This window comes from Heterocephalus glaber, unplaced genomic scaffold, assembly GCF_053883595.1.
Source record: "Heterocephalus glaber isolate CG9 unplaced genomic scaffold, H.glaber_assembly_v1.0 deba00001457, whole genome shotgun sequence".
Classification (NCBI taxonomy): Eukaryota; Metazoa; Chordata; class Mammalia; order Rodentia; family Bathyergidae; genus Heterocephalus; species Heterocephalus glaber.
Window position 1 is genome coordinate 24387093 of NW_028258305.1, and position 23230 is coordinate 24410322.

The 23230-nt window shown below is 37.3% G+C and overlaps 2 protein-coding genes across 11 annotated transcripts in view; one reads left to right on the top strand and one right to left on the bottom strand.

Annotated features, from left to right (window-relative positions):
- Camkmt (calmodulin-lysine N-methyltransferase) overlaps positions 1–2251 on the bottom strand; it is a 442726-nt gene extending 440475 nt beyond the window's left edge. For all 4 annotated transcript variants that reach the window (XR_015452987.1, XM_004839379.4, XM_004839378.4 and 1 more), the window contains exon 1: positions 2078–2251. Coding sequence is in view for 3 of the 4 variants with exons in the window: in XM_004839379.4 (XP_004839436.1) it covers positions 2078–2215 (138 nt within the window). In the remaining variant the exon portion in view is untranslated. The remainder of the gene's footprint in view (positions 1–2077) is intronic.
- A 308-nt stretch (positions 2252–2559) lies between these two features.
- The window catches only part of Prepl (prolyl endopeptidase like), a 34415-nt gene continuing 13744 nt past the window's right edge, over positions 2560–23230 (top strand). The window contains exons 1-8 of one of the 7 annotated variants that reach the window (XM_004839381.4): positions 2560–2765; positions 4427–4684; positions 14239–14361; positions 15730–15796; positions 16423–16629; positions 17727–17862; positions 20875–21091; positions 21680–21865. In XM_004839381.4, the coding sequence (XP_004839438.2) occupies positions 4463–4684; positions 14239–14361; positions 15730–15796; positions 16423–16629; positions 17727–17862; positions 20875–21091; positions 21680–21865 (1158 nt within the window). In that variant the 5' untranslated portion in view covers positions 2560–2765; positions 4427–4462. Of the gene's footprint in view, positions 2899–4158; positions 4685–14238; positions 14362–15729; positions 15797–16422; positions 16630–17726; positions 17863–20874; positions 21092–21679; positions 21866–23230 lie in introns of all 7 variants that reach the window. The other 6 variants (XM_004839382.4, XM_021253812.2, XM_004839383.4 and 3 more) reach the window with 6 other exon arrangements.

A 23230-nucleotide genomic window follows, 5' to 3' on the forward strand; every position in this document is an offset into this window, starting at 1 on the left:
AAATAAATGGTCACTGCTGTAAGTCATAGTGAGGTTGTGCTTGTGCTAATCAGCAATAACTAATTAATACAAGGCAATAAGGACTCAGCACTATAGGCCACTTAAAGATTCTTCTCAGTCTGATGCGTTCCATGGCATTTAACTCTATCTACTTACAACCAACTAGCTAGCCCCTGAGCTAGGTGCAAAAGATAGAGATTAACCATACATAGTCTCCCCTCCCTCTCCCCAGGGAGAACTCCCATCTAGTAAGAAAAAGAAACTCTAAGCAAATGATCATAAAACAACGCAATAAAGGGTAGGATGAGGGTTTAACTTAACCTAGAGTTGATGAGGGAAATTCACTTTAGAAAGTGTGAAGGGTGAAGTCATTCACCAAGTAGAGAACATTAAAAGACACTAATATAGGCACATGTGTACCAAAAACATTAAATGTCAAAGTGCGTACAGAGTTCAAATGATAGCCACAGCTAAAGCTTTTCATGGTTTTGGTTTAGACAGAATGAAGGTAAATACTGGTCGACTAAGTTTTACAATATTAAGAATCACTTAAGTCTTGTCACAGAATAACAAAAGATAGTGCTTACCCAAACACGTTTGTGTTTGTATCCTTATGGAAGGTGGGGGATGAAAATGAATTCCATACTTGAAATCCTTGGGACCACTAGTGGATTCTTTTGGATTCTGTAATATTTTTATAATAGTATATCTTGGAAACATGACCCAAGTCTACACAAATTCGTATGTTTCATATATACCTTACACACACAGCCTGAAGATAATTCTACATATTTGGTGCACCTGCATTTTGACGGCCACTAGTTTTATTGAGGCCTGGTGTAAAATTTTCCGCTTGTGGCATCGTGTCAGCACTAAAAAAGTTTCAAATTTTGGAGCATTTCAGATTTTGGATTTTCAGGTTAGGGATGCTCAATATAAGACTTGATTAAAGACCTTATTTATCACTTAATAATTCTAAGAGATAGGTACTTATATTATAAACGTGATGATATATGAGAATATTCATTTTGTTGTCCTACATTACCATTTATAACATTAATAACAAAACCTAATGATCAATGCCCTGGAAAAACTGTCAATGCATCGGCAAAGAAATGATCTTACTTAACGCTGAGTTATCTCGCAATACCTAGCACTAAAAGACCGCTTTTTACAACGACCCGAGAAAACTGCAAACAAAATGATTCCAAAAGTACTAAAAGCACAATTTCAAGTAAGGTGGCAAGAGCTAGGAAACTCGCCGAGTGGTCAGAAGTGGAAAGTGTACTCAAAAGTTTTAGGACATCTGAGGCAGAGGCATAATACTGGGGTGTGAAAACACAAACAGGTTTCACTTCAAGCAGTTTGGAGAGTGTCGGTGAGCGCCAATCGGAACTTCCGTCAAACCTGCCCAGGAGTGAAATCATCAGAAACCACACCAACTTTTAAGTAGTAGAAGCTACTGTCGATGAACCAACCAACACCTCGACTCGTTCACTTGGGACACCGAGTATCCCGCTGATCTCCTCAAACTACAAAACAAACGTTTGGCTTTCACTTTCCAGTGATAGAGGGAACAGTGCAGCTCTTCCTACCCTCCTCAAGCCGCTCTATTCGTAGTTTCCCGGTCCTATCACAGTCAACTACGCAGATCTCCGAGAGGCTTAGGGCCAGAGGGTGGAGACTAGAACTGGCAACTAGAATCAGGCTGGGAGTTAAGAAGCAAGAAGCAGCCCGGGGAAGGTGGCAAAACAGAAATGAGAAAGAAGAGCAGCACGTGGGGAGTGGTGGTCCCAGCGATGCCCCCAGACAAATGTCTAGCAGAGGATCTTCTACTTCAATCTGAGTTTCCAAGGAGCTCAGCCATGGCAGTTCCGCTCCCCGCCCAACCCATCAGAGTCCTCCTTTTTGGTGGGACCCTAATGTGAAACAAGGGGGCGCTTTTCAAGTGGCTCCCGCCAAGCTGAGAAGGAACATCCCAAGATGCCAAGTAGAGAGAGAGGCGACCTGGAACGCTGCCAGGTACCTGAGAGGGGAGTGGCCAGAGGCAAAGGTGAGGCGTGAGGGACTCCCTTACCTGTCGCAGGAGCTTCCACCGGGAGGCTCCCAGGGACGCCGAGACTGCGGGTCCCCGTGTGGTGCCACCAAATGTCGGACCCTCACCCTCGGCGACTTCTGTCTCTCCCACCCCGGAGTCCGAGACTCGCGACTCCATCCCAACCGAGCTGTCTACTAGCAGAGATGCCGCCGAAACAGCTCTCCCCTGTCAGGACCTGCCAACTTCTTCTCTGTCAGGACCTGTAACGCCCGCCCTCTCGCCTACGGCTCTTGCGCGCGCCCTCCCCGAATTCCGCATTTCCGGTATTCTCATCTCCTTGGCAACCAAGGTAGCGCTGTCTCGCGTCATTGCACCATTTTGCTGGCAGCCATCTTGAGTAAGGGCGGACCAGAGCACGAGGAAACTGTGGCAGAGCTAGTGAGATGCTGTTACTCTTCGTTTTCGCCTTTCCAGCTCCGTCTCCAGCTCAGAAGACTAGAAAAGATCCTAAAGTATTATATCTTTGAAGACTAAAGAACTCGAGTGAAGGGAGAAAAAAAAAAAAAAAAAAAAAAAAAAAAAAAACCATTGTTGACCACAATAAAGATGGCGAAATGTGCTTAGTACTCGTACTGGTTTGGCGTTACGTAGATTGGCGTGCTGCAAACCAGCTCTGGGCGGCTCTTGGTAGGTTGTGGTCCTGCTGACTGCAGACCACTGACTTCAGGTGAGCGAGGCGGCAGTGATTCTTGCTCCTGCCTGAGAGCTTCGGGGTTGGTTTTGTTTGTTTGTTTGTTTTTTGTTTTTTTTTTGGCTTTCCTTCACTCGCTTGTGTCCAGAGCCGGACTGACTCATCTTGCGTACGTATAAGGGGTGGTTGCTGGGGTCTCTTCCCTAATCTCTTTTCTCCTCTCCGTTCCCTGGTCCTTTTTAATCCATGTCTCTTCACTGCGTGTAACAACACTCCCTCTCCAAACGCGACTGTCACATCCCTGGGGTGGAGAATTGCACGAGGAGAACGAATAGGTTGTCGGAACGCCTATTTATTTATCCCAACCCATCCTTAACCCTGCGTACTGTCTTCTCTCTGAGGGTGGAAGATGGATGGTTTGAGATTGTGGGGACAGACATGATGATTTACGAGGCCTTTTTTTCCTTTTTTGTTAGTGTCGGTTGCTGCTCCTATATTCATTCCCCCGTTGTTTTGCTGCGACATAGGAGATTAAGGGGGGAAAGGGCGTTGTAAGCGATCAGATCTGTAGTAAATCTGACGCAGTATTCTACCTATGTTACTAAAGGCTATTTTACAGGAGAATTCTACGATTACATTCAACAGGATGCAATATACCTAGATTATTCCTCGTCTAGAAATATTAGCTACCTTCTGTTGAGTGATTACTACGTGCTAGGCTCTGTATTAAGGGCTCTGATTAAGACTAAAATGCCTCATTTTAGTCTTAAGCAGTAACAACGTCAGAAGACAAATGATGTCATTATTTTAGTTTTTCAGATGAAGACACTGAAACCCAAAGACACAGAGACAGTTAAGTGCAGGGTCCAAATCTGAACCAGGTCTGACTCTTAACTACTTACCTAGCTATCATGATTAAGAAGAACTTACTTACCAGCTGAAACCAGAAAGGACCTCATGTTTTATTTGTGCATCTTGCAGTCATTTTTTTTCAAGAGCTGCATACTCTTGTAACATTAAAGTGTAATGGCTTATATCTAAGATTTGAAGTCAAATCAGATTGGGTCTTTTGCTATGGTGCTTAGTATTCAAGTAACTTAAGGCAGTTGCTTAAACTACCTAGAGCCACAGTTTGCTCTCTTGTAAAATGAATATTATATAGCTGCTTGCTCTAGTCCATATGAAGTATAATTAGACAAGTAGATAAAACAACTGGCACACAGCCAACACGCAACAAATATTCATCTCCTCATGCCTTTAATAAGCCTTTTCAGTGTACTCTCCACATAGATACCAAAAATAGCTTCAGAATTATGTAAGATCAAACCCATTTTACCTTTGAAGCCCTTAAGTGCCCAAGATTTCCCATTAAATCTATGTGTCTATTTGCAGATTTTTATTGTTTCTTGTTTTCTGTTTTTTGTTTTAGTTTGCCCCTTTGTGTACTGGAATCAGTGTTGCATAACTTCAGCATGATAAAATTGGCTTTACAAATGAACTTTTAAGTCACTTCTGCCGAGAATTATGATTTGAGTGAAACTTTAACTTATACAAGTTTTAAATTTATTTACTCTAAGTTATCAGGTGCCTGCAGGTGTTCATCACCTAAGAGGTGCATGGCCCTGAAGGGGAAGAATAAGATCTAGTGATCTTAGATACCGTTGTATAATAACACATCTGAAATCATTCGACTTCAGGCAGCCCCAAGGGGAGCATAAACCAGGGACTTTGATATGATGCAACAGAAGACCAAATTATTTCTCCGGGCTTTGAAGTATAGTATTCTTCACCTTGGGAAATGCATGCAGAAACAGCATTTGAATCATTATAACCTCGCTGATCATTATTACAATACAATAAAATTGAAAAAATATCACCTAACCAAGTGTCTGCAGAATAAAACCAAGATATCAGAGTTAGCAAGAAACATCCCAAGTCGGAGCTTCTCATGTAAGGTATGGACTGTCTGAGTTAACCTATTTGTAGGTAATTAAGATTAATGTTAGTTTAAAGATAAAGATGGATAGATATCAGAACTACTAATTTTCTCAGGAATTCTAATTTGACTTTAAAATTTTTCAGGCTCAATTATTTACAGTCAAATATAAGTTTAAGCCAGGGATTTAGCTCAGTGGTTCCACTGCCTGCCTTGCAAGCACAAGGTCCTGAGTTTTGTACTGGGGAGTACAAAAAAAAAAATATATATATATATATATACGCACACACACACACACACGTGTGTGTGTGTGTGTGTTTAAAAAGCTATATACAGGGCTGGGGATTTAGCTCAGTGGCACCATGCCTGTCTTGCAAGCTCAAGGTCCTGAGTTGACATCCCCACCACCAAAAAAAAAAAAAAGATATATACATATCTACAGAGTTATAATGTAATACATAGAAATGTAGATTTTTAAGATGACTCACATCTGGACTTCCTTCATATGCCTATCAGTGTGTTTCATAGTATAATTCACCTTTTAAAAATTCCTAAAATAAGGCTTGGGATTTAGCTCAGTGATTTTGCTGTGCTGCACAAGCACAAGGACCTGAGTTCAATCCCCAGTACCAAAAAAAAAAAAATTCCTAAAATATCAAATTACAGCTCGTAATAAAACCTGAACACGTTAGTTGTTTTATGAGTCCCAAGTTAGTAATCTTCAATCAACTTCAATAAAGTTCATATGATTTTGTTATTTTTCAATTAAAAAAAGTAAAATGGCCTTGCATTTTTTATTGTGTCCTTCAAGAAGATACACAAACGTGTACTTTTGCCAAACTGTGGGTTTGAACTCAACCTTAGAACTGATTGCTCTTACATAGAGATGGTCCCAGTCTACACCTGTTGCCTATGTGTAATTATTAATTGTCCCCTTTCCTCTGAAAAAGTCCTGATTCAGATGTTAAGTTATATGGTCATCCTACTTATTTGTAATTAAGTTATTTATGCTACTGCCTCTGACAAACAGCCTCTACCTTTTACTTATGTTCCTTAGGTTCCTTAAATTATATTTGAGGGTCATATTCTTGTAATACATTAGCATATTTTATTATTTTAATTTCTGGTGATGTTTTGTTGCATACTAATTTTTCTCTTAGTCTGTTTTAGCTCCTCTTGTGATAAAATGTACATAACGGAGAATTTGTCACTGTAGCCATTTCTAGGTGTACAATTCAGTGGCATTAATTACATTCATAATGTTATACAGCTCTTACCTCTTATTCCAGAACCCTGTCATCATCCCCAGAAATGTACCCATTAAGCAGTAACTCCTCACTCTCCCTTTCCCTCAGCCCCAGGTACTCTAATCTACTTTCCATCTTTATGAATTTGCCTATTCTAAATATTTCATATAAGTAGAACCCTATAATATATCCTTAACTGCTTGTTTTATTACAATAATGTTTTCAAGGTTCATCTGTATCATAGCATAAATCAGAACTTCATTTCTTTTTTATAGGAGTATGTATGTGTAAATCACATTTTTTTGTCCATTTATCTGTTAATGAACACTTGCTTGGGCAGTTTGTTTTTAGAAGCCAACTTTTCTCATCCTGTTTTATCCAAATTTAGATTCTAGTTTTTATTCCAGGTTCATACCTTATTGATATGTGTGTTACTCTTACTTTAACTTTTTATGTTAGTCCTCTGTTTTCCCTGGACTTTTAATCTTTACATTTTTAGTTTTTTAAGTTATTTCCCTTCTTACAACATCTTGGCTTTGTGTGCCTCTTTTATTGTTTCTTTACACAATTAGAATTCTTTATGCTTTCTTTTTATTGCATCTTCTCTCTCACACATAGGTTTATCCTGCTTTATAATAAAGTATCAAATTTTGCCTACTGAACTAAATTTTGGACCTTTGGATTGTTTTATTTTGCATTGTTTAAAGCATTTTGTACTTAGTTTATAAATAGTAGACAGGAATTACTGACAGGGTAGCAGCTGTGAGATTAGCTCTCATCCTAAATGGGAGGTTGACTATTTTTTCCCTCCATTTGTCCCAAAGCAAGTTCTCAGTTCTCTTCCACTATCTAAAAACTATAATCAGATTCAGCAACCTTGAGAATATTAGTTCTTTCAAGAAATTTTTTACCTGCTTCAGCGACCCTGCATTCACATATCATATATTAACCATTCCCTCTGTGATCTAAAAGCTGTAGACTTTTCTCTTGTTTTTTGTTTTTTTGTTTGTTTGTTTTGGTACCAGGGATCGAACTTGGGGTCCTTCCATTTGCGCAGCAGGCAGTGAAACCACTGAGCTAAATCCCCGGCCCTGTTTTTTGTTTTGGGGGGGGGGGGTTTGGTACCTGGGATTGAACTCAGGACCTTGCGCTTTCAAGGCAGGTGGCAGAACCACTGAGCTAAATCCCCAGCCCAATGTAGACTTTTCTCTTTATGATCACTGAGACCTGAGAACCTTTATGAAGTTTTCCCTGTAACTATCCAGATATCCTAGATAAAAATACACATTTCCCACTGAGTGTGGTGGCTCACACCTGTAATGCCAGCACTAGACAGGCTGAGGCAGGGTGACCACTGTGAGTTCAAGGCCAGCCTGGGCTACATACATAGTGAGATCCTGTCTCAGAATAGCAAAAAAAAAAAAGTAACATACATTTCATTCTTTCAGCAGGCATCCAGAATACCAACTTGGTCAACTCTTAAAGTAGAAAAAGTAGTACTTTTAGGCAAATTAAAATATATCTGTTTAATGTAAAGATCTGTTACCCTTATAAATAAAGAACAAGAGAAGACATAGCATATAATGGCAATGCTGCAAGGCAAAAGATCTAGCCATGACTGTGTAACTGAAGTATTCAGGACTCTTTTTCTTACCGCAAAAAATGGAGGGGGGCGGTGGGTAACTTCAAGTTCTGTAAATGTGCTCTGAGTACTAAAATTTGATGATTCTGTACCCCTACCTGAGAGCTCCAGTGGCACAGTTGGTTAGTGAGGGGTACTTATACATACCCCTGCCTGTTATCTTAGCAACAAATTATCACCTGTAAATGGGCTTTTCAGTGTCAATTTATGCAGTCAGAAATCCTGGGGAGCTTTTTAGAAATCAGATCCTGATCTCACCCCACATCTGCTGGATCAGAATCTCTGTGGTTGAAGCTTGAGGATCTGTTATTTTTTTGTTTTTTGTTTTTTGTGTTTTTTTTGTACCGGGGATCAGACTCAGGACCTTGTGCTTTCGAGGCAGGCGCCAGAATCACTGAGCTAAATCCCCAGCCCAAGGATCTGTTTTTTAAAGTTTCTCGGGTAATCTTGAAACTCCTGGCCTGTTATTGACAGTGTACCTATATTTAGAAACTAGAGGTACTTAGTGATCTAGTGTTGATCTAAACCTAATTAAAGTCACTCAGTTGTGAAGTTCTTTTTGGAAAGTACGGTACCTTAGATTTCCATTTTACATTACCCGAGTGGTGAGATGAATTTATTCCATGACACTGACACTCCAGCTAGTGATTTTCACAGACTGGCATCATACCACACACCACATTTCTTCATCTTCCATATCATCCCACATTGCTATGCCTACAAAATCCAACAAGATACAAAAAGTCAAGTAAGAGAGGAGTCTAAATCTTTGAGTTTTTTGTGTATGGTGTGAGAGGTAGGAGTTAGCTTTTTATTTTACTTATTTTACTTATCCAGTTATTTCAGCATCATTTCTTTTTCTTTTCCCCCATTACTGGGGATCAAACTCAGAACCTTAGGCTTGCAAGGCAGGCATGGTGCCACTGAGCTAAATCTCCACCCCTCAGCATCATTTCTTGAAAACTGCTTCTTGTGGAAAGTCAGTTGACCATAAAATGCCAGGCTTATAATGCAGCAATGTGTAATATTATGTATATCCCTTTGTGCGTATGTGTTAATCTTTTTCTAGTGTCTCTACTTAGAAATGGAATTCCTGATTGTGTACATATCCTAACATATAATTTGATCATATTAATTTCCAAATTGATAGTCCTAACATACATTCAAGCTGGGAATATATATGAGCTGTATCTTGAATAACTTTGATATTATCAGACCTTTTCCTTTTTGCCCTTCTGACACACAGTATGTCAGCGTTGTTAAATTTTCATCGACCTGATTAACAACCCTTTTTTCTTATTCTTACTGAGCTTATTGGAGGGTGTAGCAAATTATATATAAACATGAGAAAATATGAAATATGTCCGAAGTAATAAGTACAGTTAAAAATAAAGTAAGACAGATAAGGAATGAACAGACAATGTAGGGATAGGGAGGGTTATTTTATTAGAATGGTTAAGGAAGCCCTAGCTGAGAAGGTGGCATCTGAGCACTATGTTAAAGGTGTTTGGCTATAGAGTACAGCAGGTCCTAACACTGAGGTGGGAGCAAGCCTGATGGGTTCAGGAAATACAAGGAGACCTGTGTGGTTCATGTGGAGGAAGTGAACACAGCTGAAGTACAGGTGGAGCATCCCCATCCTGGATATTTGTAATACTATGAAATCTTTTAGAGCATTTTAGATCTTCAGGTTAAAGATGTCCTACCAGTAGAATCTGCAAATGTTCCAAAATCTGGAAATTCTTTGAAATACAAGATACTCCTCATCACAAGCATGTTGGATGAGTAGTGTTTAACCTATAGTATGCTAAGAGAAGCAAAGAAACTAGGCAGGCTCCATTAGGACCTTGTAGACTATTGTAAGGGTTCTTGCTTTTCCTCTTGAGTAAGATGGAAACCACTGGAGAGTAAAAGGTGATTTAATCTCAATTTAGACGCATTCAAGCTCCTTTGTTGAAAATAGACTTCAAAGCACAGCCAAAACAGAGAGCCCTTAAGCTTTTGCAGTAATCCAAGGAAGAGATGATGAACATACCACTAGGTGTATATGACCAGTCCAAATATGAGAAGTAATCAGATTTATGTAGTTCTTGAAAATTGAATGACAGGATTTAGCAGACCAATTGGTTGTTGCAAGAGAGAAAGGCAAGACCAACTCTTAAGGCTTTTAAGCTTAAACAGCTAGAAGAACAAATTTGTTTTTTATAGCATGAGGAAAGACTGTTTAGAGAACAGATTTTTAGGGGAGGGCATATAAGGACATACCTGTTAGCATCACATAGAAATGTTGAATAGTCAGTTGAAGATACAACTTCAGCTTGTTTCCCAGGGAGAGAGGTTCAGACTATAGCTCTGTGAGAATCTTCAGTATTTAAATAGCATTCAAGGTCATGATTGTATGAGATCACCCAGTGAATCAGTGTGGACTGTAAAGAAGAGAAGCCATCCAGGACCTTAGCCCTTGGCATACAGGTGTTAAGAAGGAGAGGATTGAGTTACGACCCCCTAAAGAGACTGAAAAGGAAGGGGCAATGAAACAGGAGGAAGACAAGGAGAATGAGGTGTCCCGGAAGCCAATTGAAATTGTGCTTAGGAGAAGGAGATGATGGACTCTGCCATGATAGCCATAAGTACTATGAACGCTGAAAATTGACATTGCCTTCTGCACTGTGATAGCCATTCTGTGGCCTTGCCAAGAGCATTCAGTGAAGAGAGAAGGGCAAAAGGAGAGGAACTGCAGTCAAGGAGCCAAGGGAACAATTGCTGTGCATAATTTAACAGTTGTATTTAAATAACAAATACAACTAGGTCTTTTAAATGAATATAGTTAAAAGTTTTGAAAAACCAGTTGGTGTTTCACAGATGCTAACCACAAATACGAATACATTTTACGTGTGTCAGTTGCAGATTTATCATTTTCCCGAATAAGACAACTAACAAACTATCAAGTCTAGAAGTTCTTCTCTATGCCTATTTCAGGTTTTAGCGTTTTTTTAAAAAGTGTGTTAATTATTTTCTATTTATTGAGTTGGTCCTAAGGGTTATTTGTTAGAATATGTTGATAGATTTTTCTAGTGCTGGACTATCCTTTCATTCTTAGAAGATATCCTACTTGGTTATATAGGGTTTTATTATTGTTTTGTGTTACTTAAAAATAATAGGTTTGTTACATTTTATTTTAGATTGATTGGTTTTTAATTGTCTTACATGGCCATTGTTCAGTTTTGGTGTCATGTTGAATACATGTACCTCTTCCCATTTTCTTGAATAGTTGGTATATGAAAAGATTGGCTCTTCCTTGAAACCCCAAAGAAGCTGTTTTTGAAAAAATCTGCCTTTGGTGTCCCTTCCAAGAATAAGACAATTTCTGATTAAATTTCTTCAATAGTCATTAGCTTATATAGCTTTTTTTATTTCTTGAGTCAATTTTGGTATTCTCTTTTCTGGGAAATTATCATCTCATCTGTCTTTTTAAATATGTTGACATCAAGAAGCTTAATGTGATCTTTTAAAAAAACTATTACAATTGTAGTTATACTACCTTGATATCCCTAATATTCTGTCTTTTCATGATCCATTTTGCTATACATTAGTCTTTTGGGTAAATTTCTGAAAAGAACCACCTTTTTATTTTATTCTGTCTTTATTACTAACTTCATGGAAACATTTTTATTTCCTTTGACTTCCTTTGGATTTACTCTGTTTCCTTAAATTAAAATGTTTCATATTGTGTTATATCAGGAGATGTAATGTAAACTTGTCCCACTATTAACAATGCTAAGTTTGATCATTTTGGCTAAAGAAATAACTGCTATTTTACACTTCCTTTGGATTTTAATTTTTTATGTATTATAAGTGTTATCATTTTTTCGTGTGTAATTATAGTGTTTGGGCATAGTGGGGCATGCCTATAATCTCAGCACTTGGGAGGCTGAGGGAGGAGGATTGCCTCAAGTTCGAGGCCAGCCTGGGCTACATACTGAGTTCAAGGCCAACCTGACCTACACAGCAAGACCCTGTCTCAAAAAACAAAACAAAACCCTTAACTTTTGATGCTCAAAGTATCTCAAATGCGACTAGTAGGAACTCTTTTCAAACTGCCCTTTGTTGTCTATTGGCATGTCTCCATTAATCTTTGAGCACTTTCAGTGCTGCACTTGGTATTAACGATGTATTAATGGCACCATCTCAGCTAAAAGACTATCCAGTGTCTTTCTACTTTACCACTTTTTGTCTTTCGAGTTCAATATGTTAGCATTAAATTACACGTTCTGTTCTTCTATTTTAGAACAGCTTTCATTGTTACAAATGGTATTATGTGTGCCAGTTGGAAAGTAGAAAAAAATGCTGTCTTTTACCACTAATAGTGTGTGATATTATATGTATGACCTTCCTAAATTTCTTTAAGGCAGTCAGAAATACTCTTGCTTTCAGAGTTATTTTGGTTCAGGTAAGCTCGGTGTACTTGGATTTATGACAAGAAAGAAGTAAACCCGAGAGAACCATTATTGAGCCTGGCTGTTTTGCCTTTAGCTCGGTGTTGGCCATGGTCCTCAGTAATGGGGGACCTAATATGGGTCTTTAAAAGAGGCAGAGCTTAGCTCTGTGGCCTGGGATGTGCTAGAAGCTGCAGAGGAGCAGACAAGGGTACCTTGTATAGCCGTCCTGCCTCTCCTTCACAAGTACTAATGGTGATTACAAAACAGGCAAGCCTATACCTGGAAATGAAAAGATACTTTCTATTGCTGTTATAGTTTCAATCTTGATTCCTAGCAATCTTCTGATTCATAATTTAATATTTCTTTTGGGTGATAATAGGAATTGTTGATGTAGATATTTTGTCTCTATAAAGATCAACCATAAATATTATAGAAATGATTTAAAAATGAAAACTAAACATACCAGCCTTTGAAGCCTATGAACTTCAAATAATTACTTTAAAAATTAACCATGTGAACTGGGCATGGTGCTACACACCTGTAATCCCAGCAGTCTGGAAAGCTGAGTCTGGAGGATAAAGTTCAAGGCCAGCCTGGCAACTTAGCAAGACCCTGCCTCAAAATAAATCAAATAGAAGAGCTGGGTATGTGTCTCAGTGTGAAGGCCCTGGGTTCAATCCCCAGTTCTGGGAAAACAAATTATGTTTTTAACTGCATGATTGGAAGTAAAGGCTGAATGTTTGAGACTACCTTAACAACCATTATTATGAACTTGAATTTAATCCAGATCGTTAAAGCATTCCAAAAATAATAAAAGGAGAAACTGAAAATGATTATTTTCCATTTAATCCGTTTTGATGACTTTTCTGTTATTCATGTGTTTAAGATTGTAAACTCTTTGTAACAAACTATATTTATCACTTACGTTCTTTCCAGTGTAAAGTATCATGGACACACTTGTGCAGTAGATATCTACCAGCTGTCCGAGTTCCTTACCAAAGGCTCAGTTCCCTGTCTAGCATGAACCACTGCACAGTTGTCATCTTTGGCAGAGAGCTAAAGTCAGAAGTCATGGCTAGAATTGTTTTGCTTAAATAAGGCAAACCAAGGGCCAGGGATGTAGCTCAGGCACAGCTCCTGCCTGGCAAGCGTGAGGCCCTGAGTTCAATTCCCAGGACCACCCCCAAAAAAGGCAAACCAATGGAGTATTGAATTAGTGAACACTTTTATCATTTAGGTTTTCCTTATACAAATTTCAGTGATTTATGTAGAAATAACTGAAGCTCTTATCTCCCAACAAGACAGTGTGCTAATTTGCTTTCTTCTATATCTTTACCCATCTTCATTAATTTTCCTTTGCACTTTTTCATAAGTGAACATTATTTTTCTCAAAACGAAGATTTGTTTTATAAGGCATAATTTCACTTTCGATCTGATAAAAAAAAACAGTTCTGTTTTGGTGGTTATCCCCACAGTTGAAGAAATTATAATTAATAAAGTAGGATACTCTTTAATCATAACTCTGGCTGTGAATAGAATAATAGTCAATATCTATTAGTAAAAACAATATCTTCCTCTCCCTTTGCTATTTCCCTCCTTTTAGAAGTGATTTCAGGGGGCTGGGGATTTAGCTCAGTGGCACCTCGCCTGCCTTGCAAGCACAAGGTCCTGAGTTTAATCCCCCCCAAAAAAAATCTGACAAAAGAAGTGATTTCAGTGCTTAGAAAATTCAATAGGCTTATTTTAACCTCTCATTTCTGACTATTAAATATTTAAAAGCCTACAGAATTTCCTTTCCTCAAGTATGTATAACTCTTTCTCATAATATTTTTGGACATTCTCCAGAGCATCTTAGTACTTCTGTATCTTAAGGACTTACCCATTTAAAATAATAGTATAATCATCAAGTGTCTACCTCATTTTCTTTATTTAGGTTTTTTAATGAAAAAGAGATCATTTCATTGGTGAGCTTAGGAAACAATGTTTAAGCCACGCATGGTAGTATATGCCCATTCAAGCTGTTTGGGAGGCTGAGACAGGAAGATTGTGAGTTCTAGGACAGCCTAGGCAACATAGTAAGACCCCACCTAAAACAAAAAAAAGTTTAAGACCTCTGAAACATTATTTCATAATCATAGGCCTAACATTGTAATACTTAAATGAAAAGGAAGAATTCTGTATTAAAAAGCAGATTGTTTTTGCCCTAGTTTGAAATTTTTGATTACAGCAACAAAACTTTTTCTAGGATCTTCTGCCTATTAAACAAGAAAACGAAAAATCCCTTACAGAAAACATGGATGCATTTGAAAAAGTGAGAACAAAATTAGAAACACAACCACAAGAAGAATATGAAATCATCAATGCAGAGGTAGGATATATCATATTACTGTTTTTTTCTTTTTAAGAAAAATCTCATTAGCAATTAAGATATAAATGCGGTACCATATGCTTCATAGACATAATCTCATGTCAAACATCTGCATTTGACCTTTAAAATATGCTGAAAACTTTAAAGAGCAAAGAAAAAATGCAGTGTGATCCTTAAAATAAATTTAAAGATTAAAACTAAGATAATTTCAAAGTGTGATAAATTAGTTCTGATTTTAAGAAACATCCAGTTGTGTTTTAAAAATTTTGAAGATTTCAAGGAGAAATTCAAATGAAACCAATCCCTAGTGCTACCTTTATTATTTAATTAGTAAGTGCTTACTCTGTCTACATTTTTTACATAAAAAGATACTCGCATTAGTTAATTAAAGCTAAATATATTTAGTCATTCAACTGAAATATATTGAACAAACAGTTCAAAAATTTTCAGTGTGATTGGGAAACAGAATCACAGATTATAAATGTAAATCATGAAAGCCAGACATGGTGGTGCACACCTGTAATCCCAGCACTCTGGAAGCTGAGTCAGGAGGATTGCCACAAGTTTAAGGCCAGCCAGGGCTACATAATGAGTTCAAGGCCAGCCCAAACTACAAACCAAGACCCTGCTTCAAAAAGAAAAAGGAAAAAAAATCATACATGTGGTAGAATGAAAATAGCAGTAGTAATTCTAAATTCAAATTATGCCACTGCCTAATAAATGTGATATAAGCCATCTGAAGTCAATCACACTTATTTAGACAAGAACACCATTCATGTACTGGTAGTATTTATTTTCTCAGTCTCACCCCACAGATGGTAATATACTTTGTGTAAAATCAAGTCAAAACTATGCACAGTTATTTTTTGGCGGGGGGGGGGGGCGGCGGGTACCGGGGATCAAACTCGGGACCTTGTGCTTGTGAACGAGAACCACTGAGCTAAATCCCCGGCCCTATGCACAGATATTGATGACAACATATTTTAAAGAAAAGAATCTCAGAAAGTTATTGACTTTTTTTAAGCTAGTCTAAGCCAGATTTCTTATCTGCCTCATTTTGGATTTGTGAAATACAGAAGCCACTTGATTCCTATTAATTGAACCCCACCATACAGATATCAGATGTGCTCAAAATATAGCTAAAATGATTTAAATCATAAGAACCAGTGCACATTTTGTTAAACCTCTTCCCTTTATGCATTAGAAACCCCTTTAAGTGCTTCAGAAAAAAATCATACCTTTTTATATCTGTTTATTCAGATACTTCTACAGATGTACTTTTCATAACATCTTATTTCTTCATCTTGAATAGCCAGATGATTAAAAGATTAAATTATCATTAAGCAAACTATTTCATTTTATTATCAGGTTAAACATGGTGGCTTTGTTTATTATCAAGAAGGATGCTGCTTGGTTCGTTCCAAAGATGAAGAAGGTACAAAATTTTTTTCTTTTAACATACTCTGATTTTTCAGATTTCACATGTTTATATGAAGTTTGATATTAATTTCTAAATGGTATAAAAAATTTAAAACTCTGAAATTTTTTTAAAAGACAAGGTTTTGTTTTTTGGTATTTTTTTTTTGGATCCTGGGATCGAACTCAGGATCTTGCACTTGTGAGGCAGGCGGCAGAACCACTGAGCTAAATCCCCAGCAAGACTAGGTTTTAATATCTGGGCTTACTGAGGATAAAGTTAACAGTTACACTCAAAAGCTTTGGCAGGGATAGTAGAAATTTCCAGCATTTTTTGTGCATGCACTGTGCTCAGGTCCTATACTAGGCACTTCCTATATATTACTCCATACTGTGTGTGTGGTCTAGACTAAGTTGTAACAGTATAGAATGTCTCATAGATTAGTGCACAGAATAATAATGAACAACACGATATTATAAATAACTGATAGCAGTTTATGTGCAAGTCAGACTACCATCATTGGAAAGAAACTTTCTACTTGGCCTCTTGTAGAAGGGGAATGCTAATTTAAAACATTGAAATTCAGTTTTAAATTCTCTGAAAGTACATCTTGTGGAGTTATCTCTTCCATATTTTTTATGCAGCAGACAGTGAGAATTATGAAGTTCTGTTCAATTTGGAAGAACTTAAATTAGACCAGCCCTTCATTGATTGCATCAGAGTTGCTCCAGATGAGAAATATGTAGCCGCCAAGATAAGAACTGAGGATTCTGAAGCATCGACCTGTATAGTTGTAAAGCTTACTGATCAGCCTGTAATGGAAGCTTCTTTCCCAAATGTGTCCAGTTTTGGTAAGCCACCAACTAAAGTAGTCTTTTCTGTTGAAAAGACAACAGTAAGAGAATTGTCCACACTTTTGAATCGGGGTGGGGGGGTGTTGTTTGTCCCTTTGAGTGATGGAGAAGGTGAGTGCCTGACCCATTTCTCTCCGTGGACTGCATATCATCCTGTGTGCCTCTTATTCAGCAGATCTTCCCTTCTTTATATATCTGAATGAGTGACTTTAAAATAATGCTCATGTTTTTAAGAGTTAATAATCAGGGTCCTCATTGTACCAGTGTATCTTGATGTATTAGTACTTCTTTGCCAGTTTATTGTATGGAGTAAATCTTTGCTCATAAGTTACATCTTAATTTTTTTTGTCAACTTTAAGCTTGGATATTTATGATTTTAATTTCATGTTATCTTGTAGAGCTATTATACCAGATTGCTCCAAGTCACCACCTAGGTGGAGTGTATTAAGCTAACTTACTCCTCAAAGGAACCTGTGACATTTTAAAGAATAGAGCCAACTTTAAATCTTGTCTTTGAGTGATACATATGTTCATACTTGTCCTGCCTTTCATTGCAATCATTTTTCTCCATTACTTAAGTGTTTTTGCAATTAATTGACATTATACACTATCTAATGGATTCTGGGAAACATTTTATACATTTTAACCTCTAAAGTAAATATGCAAATTATACATTGTTGACTTAGAATCAGTGACTTAGAATCAGGTGGTAGTCATGATGTAATTGTGTGTAAACTTCCTTTGACAGGTTCTGGTGAAATCAAGAACCACTGTTAAAATGTATTTGGTAGTTTAAGATATCCTATGGGTTGAAAGCAGACAGAAAAGTTTGAGACAGGAGAGAAAATGATCCAGTACTTCTACAGACTAATGTTACAAGTTGTAGATTTAAATGTAACTCATCTGTAAGCAAATGTGACTTTACCAATGTCTTTCCTTAAATATTGTATATTTAGCTCTTAGGTAGAAACTTAAGTAGCCGGAGACAAACTTACTGAAAAGGTGGAGCTGATATAATAGTGTTTTACTGTCTGGAAAGCTCTGACTTATATATAACACAGGTTGGCTACAGTGTTTTAATGACTTTCTTTCAGAATGGGTAAAGGATGAAGAAGATGAAGATGTTTTATTCTATACCTTCCAGAGGAACCTTCGCTGTCATGATGTATATCGAGCCACTTTTGGGGATAACAAACGTAATGAACGTTTTTACACAGAAAAAGACCCAAGGTACTAAGATAATTTAATCAAGCCATTTTCTCTAGAATATTTCTCCAGTTATGAAAAGTGCCAGCCTTGGTTGTCTTGAAATTTTGGTTTTGTTTGGAACCAAGTATATTAAGGCTAAGGTGACCAGGCTTCTTTGGTCGCTTATGGTCCAGATTTGAGTCTTATACTCAAACCCACATACATCTCTGGCCTGCAGTTGCTGAGTTATCAACATTCTGGACTGTGATACATGAGAGGAGAGTTGTTAATTAAACATCAAATAGGGTTGCCAAACAACAGTTCCAGGTCTCTTGTAAGTCATAACTAGAATACATGGTATCAATTGTACAGAATTTACTACCCATTTGATGTAGATTATGTAAATATTTTTTCTTACAAAAATTTAATACATATTTGAGAATTTTCATCAAAGAGCAAGATAATATGAAAGATAAAAATCAGGAAAGCATACAAGCAGAAAATTTGCAGCAGAGAAAAGGAAATTAGTACATATGGCAAACTATTCAAGCTCAAAATTATTTTTAAAATGCTGGCTAAAATAGTAACATTTTGTAACTGCTTGGTGAGAAATACTGAAATTAACTACCAGTACTGATTAGTCTGTGATCAAACCTGTCACTGAAGAATAACCATTCTCCATCCAACTAAAAAAAATTTTTTCTGATCCAAATGCTATTTACTGTACAACTGACAAAGTGGTGCTATCATCAGATACTAGGAACAGGGCTAAATTAGGAAGGTGTGGGAAGTAGGCTGGTCTCTGCAGCCTCTCAGGAGCCAACTGCTGAAGGTCCCAGGGAACCAGGCTCCGAGGGAGCTTGAGTATATTAAGCTGCACTCAAACTGACATCTTAGAAAGTGCAAGAATTGTAGAGATATATCTGTAACATTTTAAAAAATTAATATATTTTAAATACTGAAGTCCAGAAAGTTAAAAGGTTTACCAGAATTGTACAGCTGATCATTAGCAAAATGTGCACCTTCTAACTCTTCATTCATGACTCTTCCTTTGGGGTAGAACCTAAATCTTTGAGTAAGAAGAATTACCTGGAGTGACCCTTTCTACTCTGACTGTCAAAGGGTGCTAGTCTTAGTTCTTCCTCAGATTGATGGTATGGTTGGTCTTGGACAGACCATTTCTTGCTTTGTTGCTATATATGATGATACTTTACTTAGGTTGCTTAAAGATTGGATAATGACATAGTGATTACAGATATCTTCCAGGATGTATTTCTTGGCTCCAAGACTCTTTCATATTTTTGAGTATACTTCTCTTTAATAATATTTATGCAAAGTAAAAATTCATGCAGGGCCAGGGATTTAGCTGAGTGGTTTTGCTGCCTGCTGCGCAAGCACAAGGACCCAAGTTCAATCCCTGGTACCAAAAAAAAAAATTCATGCAGATCTTTTTGTATTCACTACCTACATATTCAAGTAATACTACCGAGTGGGAAACTGAAATTTGCTACCCATGCAAGTATAATACCTATAACCAGTACAATTAAGAAAAAAGACATTTAATTATTAAAAGATAAAATTTTGTTAATTATGTCATGATTCATTTATGTAAACTAATAAAGAGAAGCTGCAACCACTAGGCTATCTTTCACCTTTGCATCTTCATTGATAAGCATGGTGCCAGGCCTATATTGCTATTTTTAGTCAGTACTTCTTCATTAAGTAAATGGTGCCCTTAAGTCAGTTTCTCTCCTTCAAGCTAAAACCCCTAATCAAATGTTGAACACCTCATAACCACTGATTTCTGGGCAATATGTAGAAGAATTTAAACTATGTATTGCTACAAAATTAGAAATTAAAGTTAACTGAAAAATGTGTTGTGCTAGGTGAAAAAAATTGAACATACAGATATCGACTATGTATCAGAGAAAAAAATGCATCTTTTAGAAAAAGATTAAAAAGAAATATACCCAAAGTACTAATAAGTGTTGTTTTTCCTACTTTTCTTGTCTTTCATAATAACTGTTATTTTTTTAATCATTGGAAAGTAATTTTAATTTTAAAAATACATGTCAACCCAGGCATAGTGGCACATAACCATAATCTCAGCATTCTGGGAGGCAGAGGCAAGAGGATCACAAGTTCAAACCCAGCCTGGCCAACTTAGCAACTCAGGGATACCCTGTCTCAAAACAAAAAATTAAAAAGGGTTGAGGTTATAGCCTAGTGCAAAGGCCAGTTTCAATCCCCAGAAGCAGAAATAAATATATACCAGTAGAGGTAAATGGAAAAAGGGATTGGGCTCTACTTCTTTATGTGCCTTGTCTTTTTCTAAGAAATATTTTAGTCCAGAACCACTTGTGTTCTCACTTCCCCATAACTGCATATCTTCCAAGTGATTTATCTCTTAATGTATCATCACAGAACAAACAAAAAAGATGAAATTGTTGAAGATAAAGAGCAAAGTCGGGGTAGGAGACTTGTGCTACAGTCATGTATAAAGCATATGATGCTACAACAGTAGAATAATACAAATTGACAAACAAGGGACTGGGGATTTAGCTCAGTGACACCATGCCTGGCTTGCAAGCACAAGGTCATGAGTTCAATCCCCGGTACCAAAAGAAAAAAAAAACCCACAAATTGACAGACAAATAATGCGGACTGGAGTGTATAACTCTGAGACAGACCTTATGTATGAAAACAATGATAAAAGAGGCGTCACAAACTAACGAAGAGTAAGATGGATCAATAGATAAACGGATAGGTGATCGCATCTACTGCTGGGAATATTGGTGTTAGCTTTACAGTTCTTTCAGTTTCTCTGTTTGAAAAATATTTATCATACAACTTTAGAAAAAATTATTCCTAATGCCTCTGGATAGTGAGAAAAATAATAGCCAATTTAAAATGCAGAAGGAGTATTTACTAAGGAATTTTTAAATTTTCTGACTATTATAAATTAGCATGTCTTTCATCTGTGAAATATTGTGTTAATAAAGAAGCATACATTTAAAATTTACTGAAATCTCATTTCTATCTCTCTTCCTCTAGCTTTTTTGTTTTCCTTTATCTTACAAAAGATAGTCGTTTTCTCACCCTAAATATTATGAACAAGACCACTTCTGAAGTGTGGTTAATAGATGGCCTGAGCCCTTGGGACCCACCAGTACTTATTCAGAAGCGAATACACGGGGTCCTCTACTATGTTGAACACAGAGATGATGAATTATACATTCTTACTAACGTTGGAGAGCCTACAGAATTCAAGGTAATTCTAGATTCTGCTTGTCTCCATTTGTACTGTCAAGAGGTGTCTCACTTCCTTCAACAACATTTCTTGCTCTTAAGACGTAATTATTTTGTAGGCTTTGTTGAAGTATGGAAATTTTTGCCGCCTTCCTGTACATTACCAATTGCATTTCTTTTTCCTTGAAGCTAATGCCTCTGTTTTGATTGTGCCTTAGAGATTGGTAAATGACACATATTCTATCCTGATTATGTTATCAAAACCAATCTTAGTGGCTTAAAGGAGCAAACTCATAATTTTGTGAGTTGCTGATTTGGATTTATTTCCACTAGATTCACTGATGAATGTATCCTAGTCTGCTGGCTATCGTTGCCCTTCCTCGAATGTCCCTTGGTTGTCTGTCAGCTAAGCACTGGGCCATACTGTGTCACCACCCAGCAGGCCAGCCTTGTCTTACATGGTGATATTCACACTTCTTCCTGGATGCAGAGCTAATTCCTTCCACTCTTCATTAAAAAGTGACAAGTGTGGTCTGGTTTTCAGTGTTTTCATCTGTAGATGCTGTAGCCTTTGTGTTTTGTTACCTAGCTCTGACTTTGTCCCACACAGCTAATGAGAACAGCAGCTGATACCCCTGCTATTATGAATTGGGATTTATTTTTCACAATGAAGAGAAATACCAAAGTTGTAGACTTGGACATGTTTAAGGATCACTGTGTTCTCTTCCTGAAGCACAGCAATCTACTTTATGTTAATGTGATTGGTCTGGCTGATGATTCAGTTCGATCTCTAAAGGTATGTGTGATTTTCAAAAGACAGTATTATTAAAGTACCTACATAGTTTAGCTTCACACAAAATCAAATTTTGAATAATATTATGTACTTTAAAATAATTTAAATGGAATTTAGCAAACTAGCTCTTTAGCAGGTTAAAGAGATTTATTTTAGAATGCTTAGAGGACTCAGCAAGCAGTTTGATTTAAAATACTGCCTTGAAGCATGGACTTCAGAAAAAGAGTTAGGTGCCATTATATTTCTCTTTGTCCAGGTCTCTAAATATCAGATATCTTCACAACTTTAGGTACAGCCATAACTCAGATCAACTTGGCCTCTAGTGCCTAGCCACTGGGTGCTGCTCCCGTCCCATGCCTACAGTTGGATAGCAGTTTTGTCCGCTGTGTTTCTGCCATAGCATACTTGTATTCACACCATCTTCTCTTTGCCAGTGTTCTTACCCAAGGGGGTTGACCTTAGTTTCTTTGAATAGGGGGGTGGCAGTGGCCTTCACCACAGAGGGGTGACAGTAGTGGCATGTCTGCCTAGCAGGCTATTTGATATTGCCCGTGGCTGCTAGGTAAAATAATCTGCCTTCACAAGTGAACCTGCTAAAGTTAGTGAATGGCAACCTTATTGCCCACTTTTAAAGCAGCATTAACAAGTGAATGAAGAAGGAAAGAGTAAGGGGCCCTCATTTTCTTGATATGGAAAGTTACAATTAGAATAGGAAAAAAAATTGAGAGGAAGTACGCTCTGCAGAGTACAGAGTGGGCTGGTGAAAAGGCTCACAGCCATGTATTTCTGTTTTTAAAATACTCCTTGGATATGTAGCAATAAAAAAATAAAATACTTCTTAGGCTAGAGGTCTAGCTCCAATGGTAGACCACTTGCCTAGCATGCATGAGGCCCTAGGTTCAGTTTCTAGCACCTCAAGAAAACAAACAAAAATATATATTCAATTTCTGTTGTTTTAACTCCTATTAAAAGATGTCTTTATTCAATATGCCCTGTCTCTTCCTTTCATGACCCTTCTCAGGCGTGTTATGCCTTATGTAATGTTGTTATGTCATCATCAAGTGGAGTTAGATATTACATTATATACTGGGCACCACTTAAAGGGAATTTTATAGATTAGACCCATTTTATGAAAGTGTATAGCACTGATTAATAACCACAGACAGTGCTGTATTCAAAGAAAATCTTTAACCATGCAGTAAGTGGGTTATAGGGTAATTCTGTCTGTAACATCTCTGCCTAGTGAGCACTTGAGTAAAATATTATTTTAAACTCAATCTCAGCAATGGAAATGTAAAACTCTTCCTATTCTTGCTTCCTATCCTCGGTTAACATATCAGTGTTTTCTGGAAGCACTTTTCCCTGGCA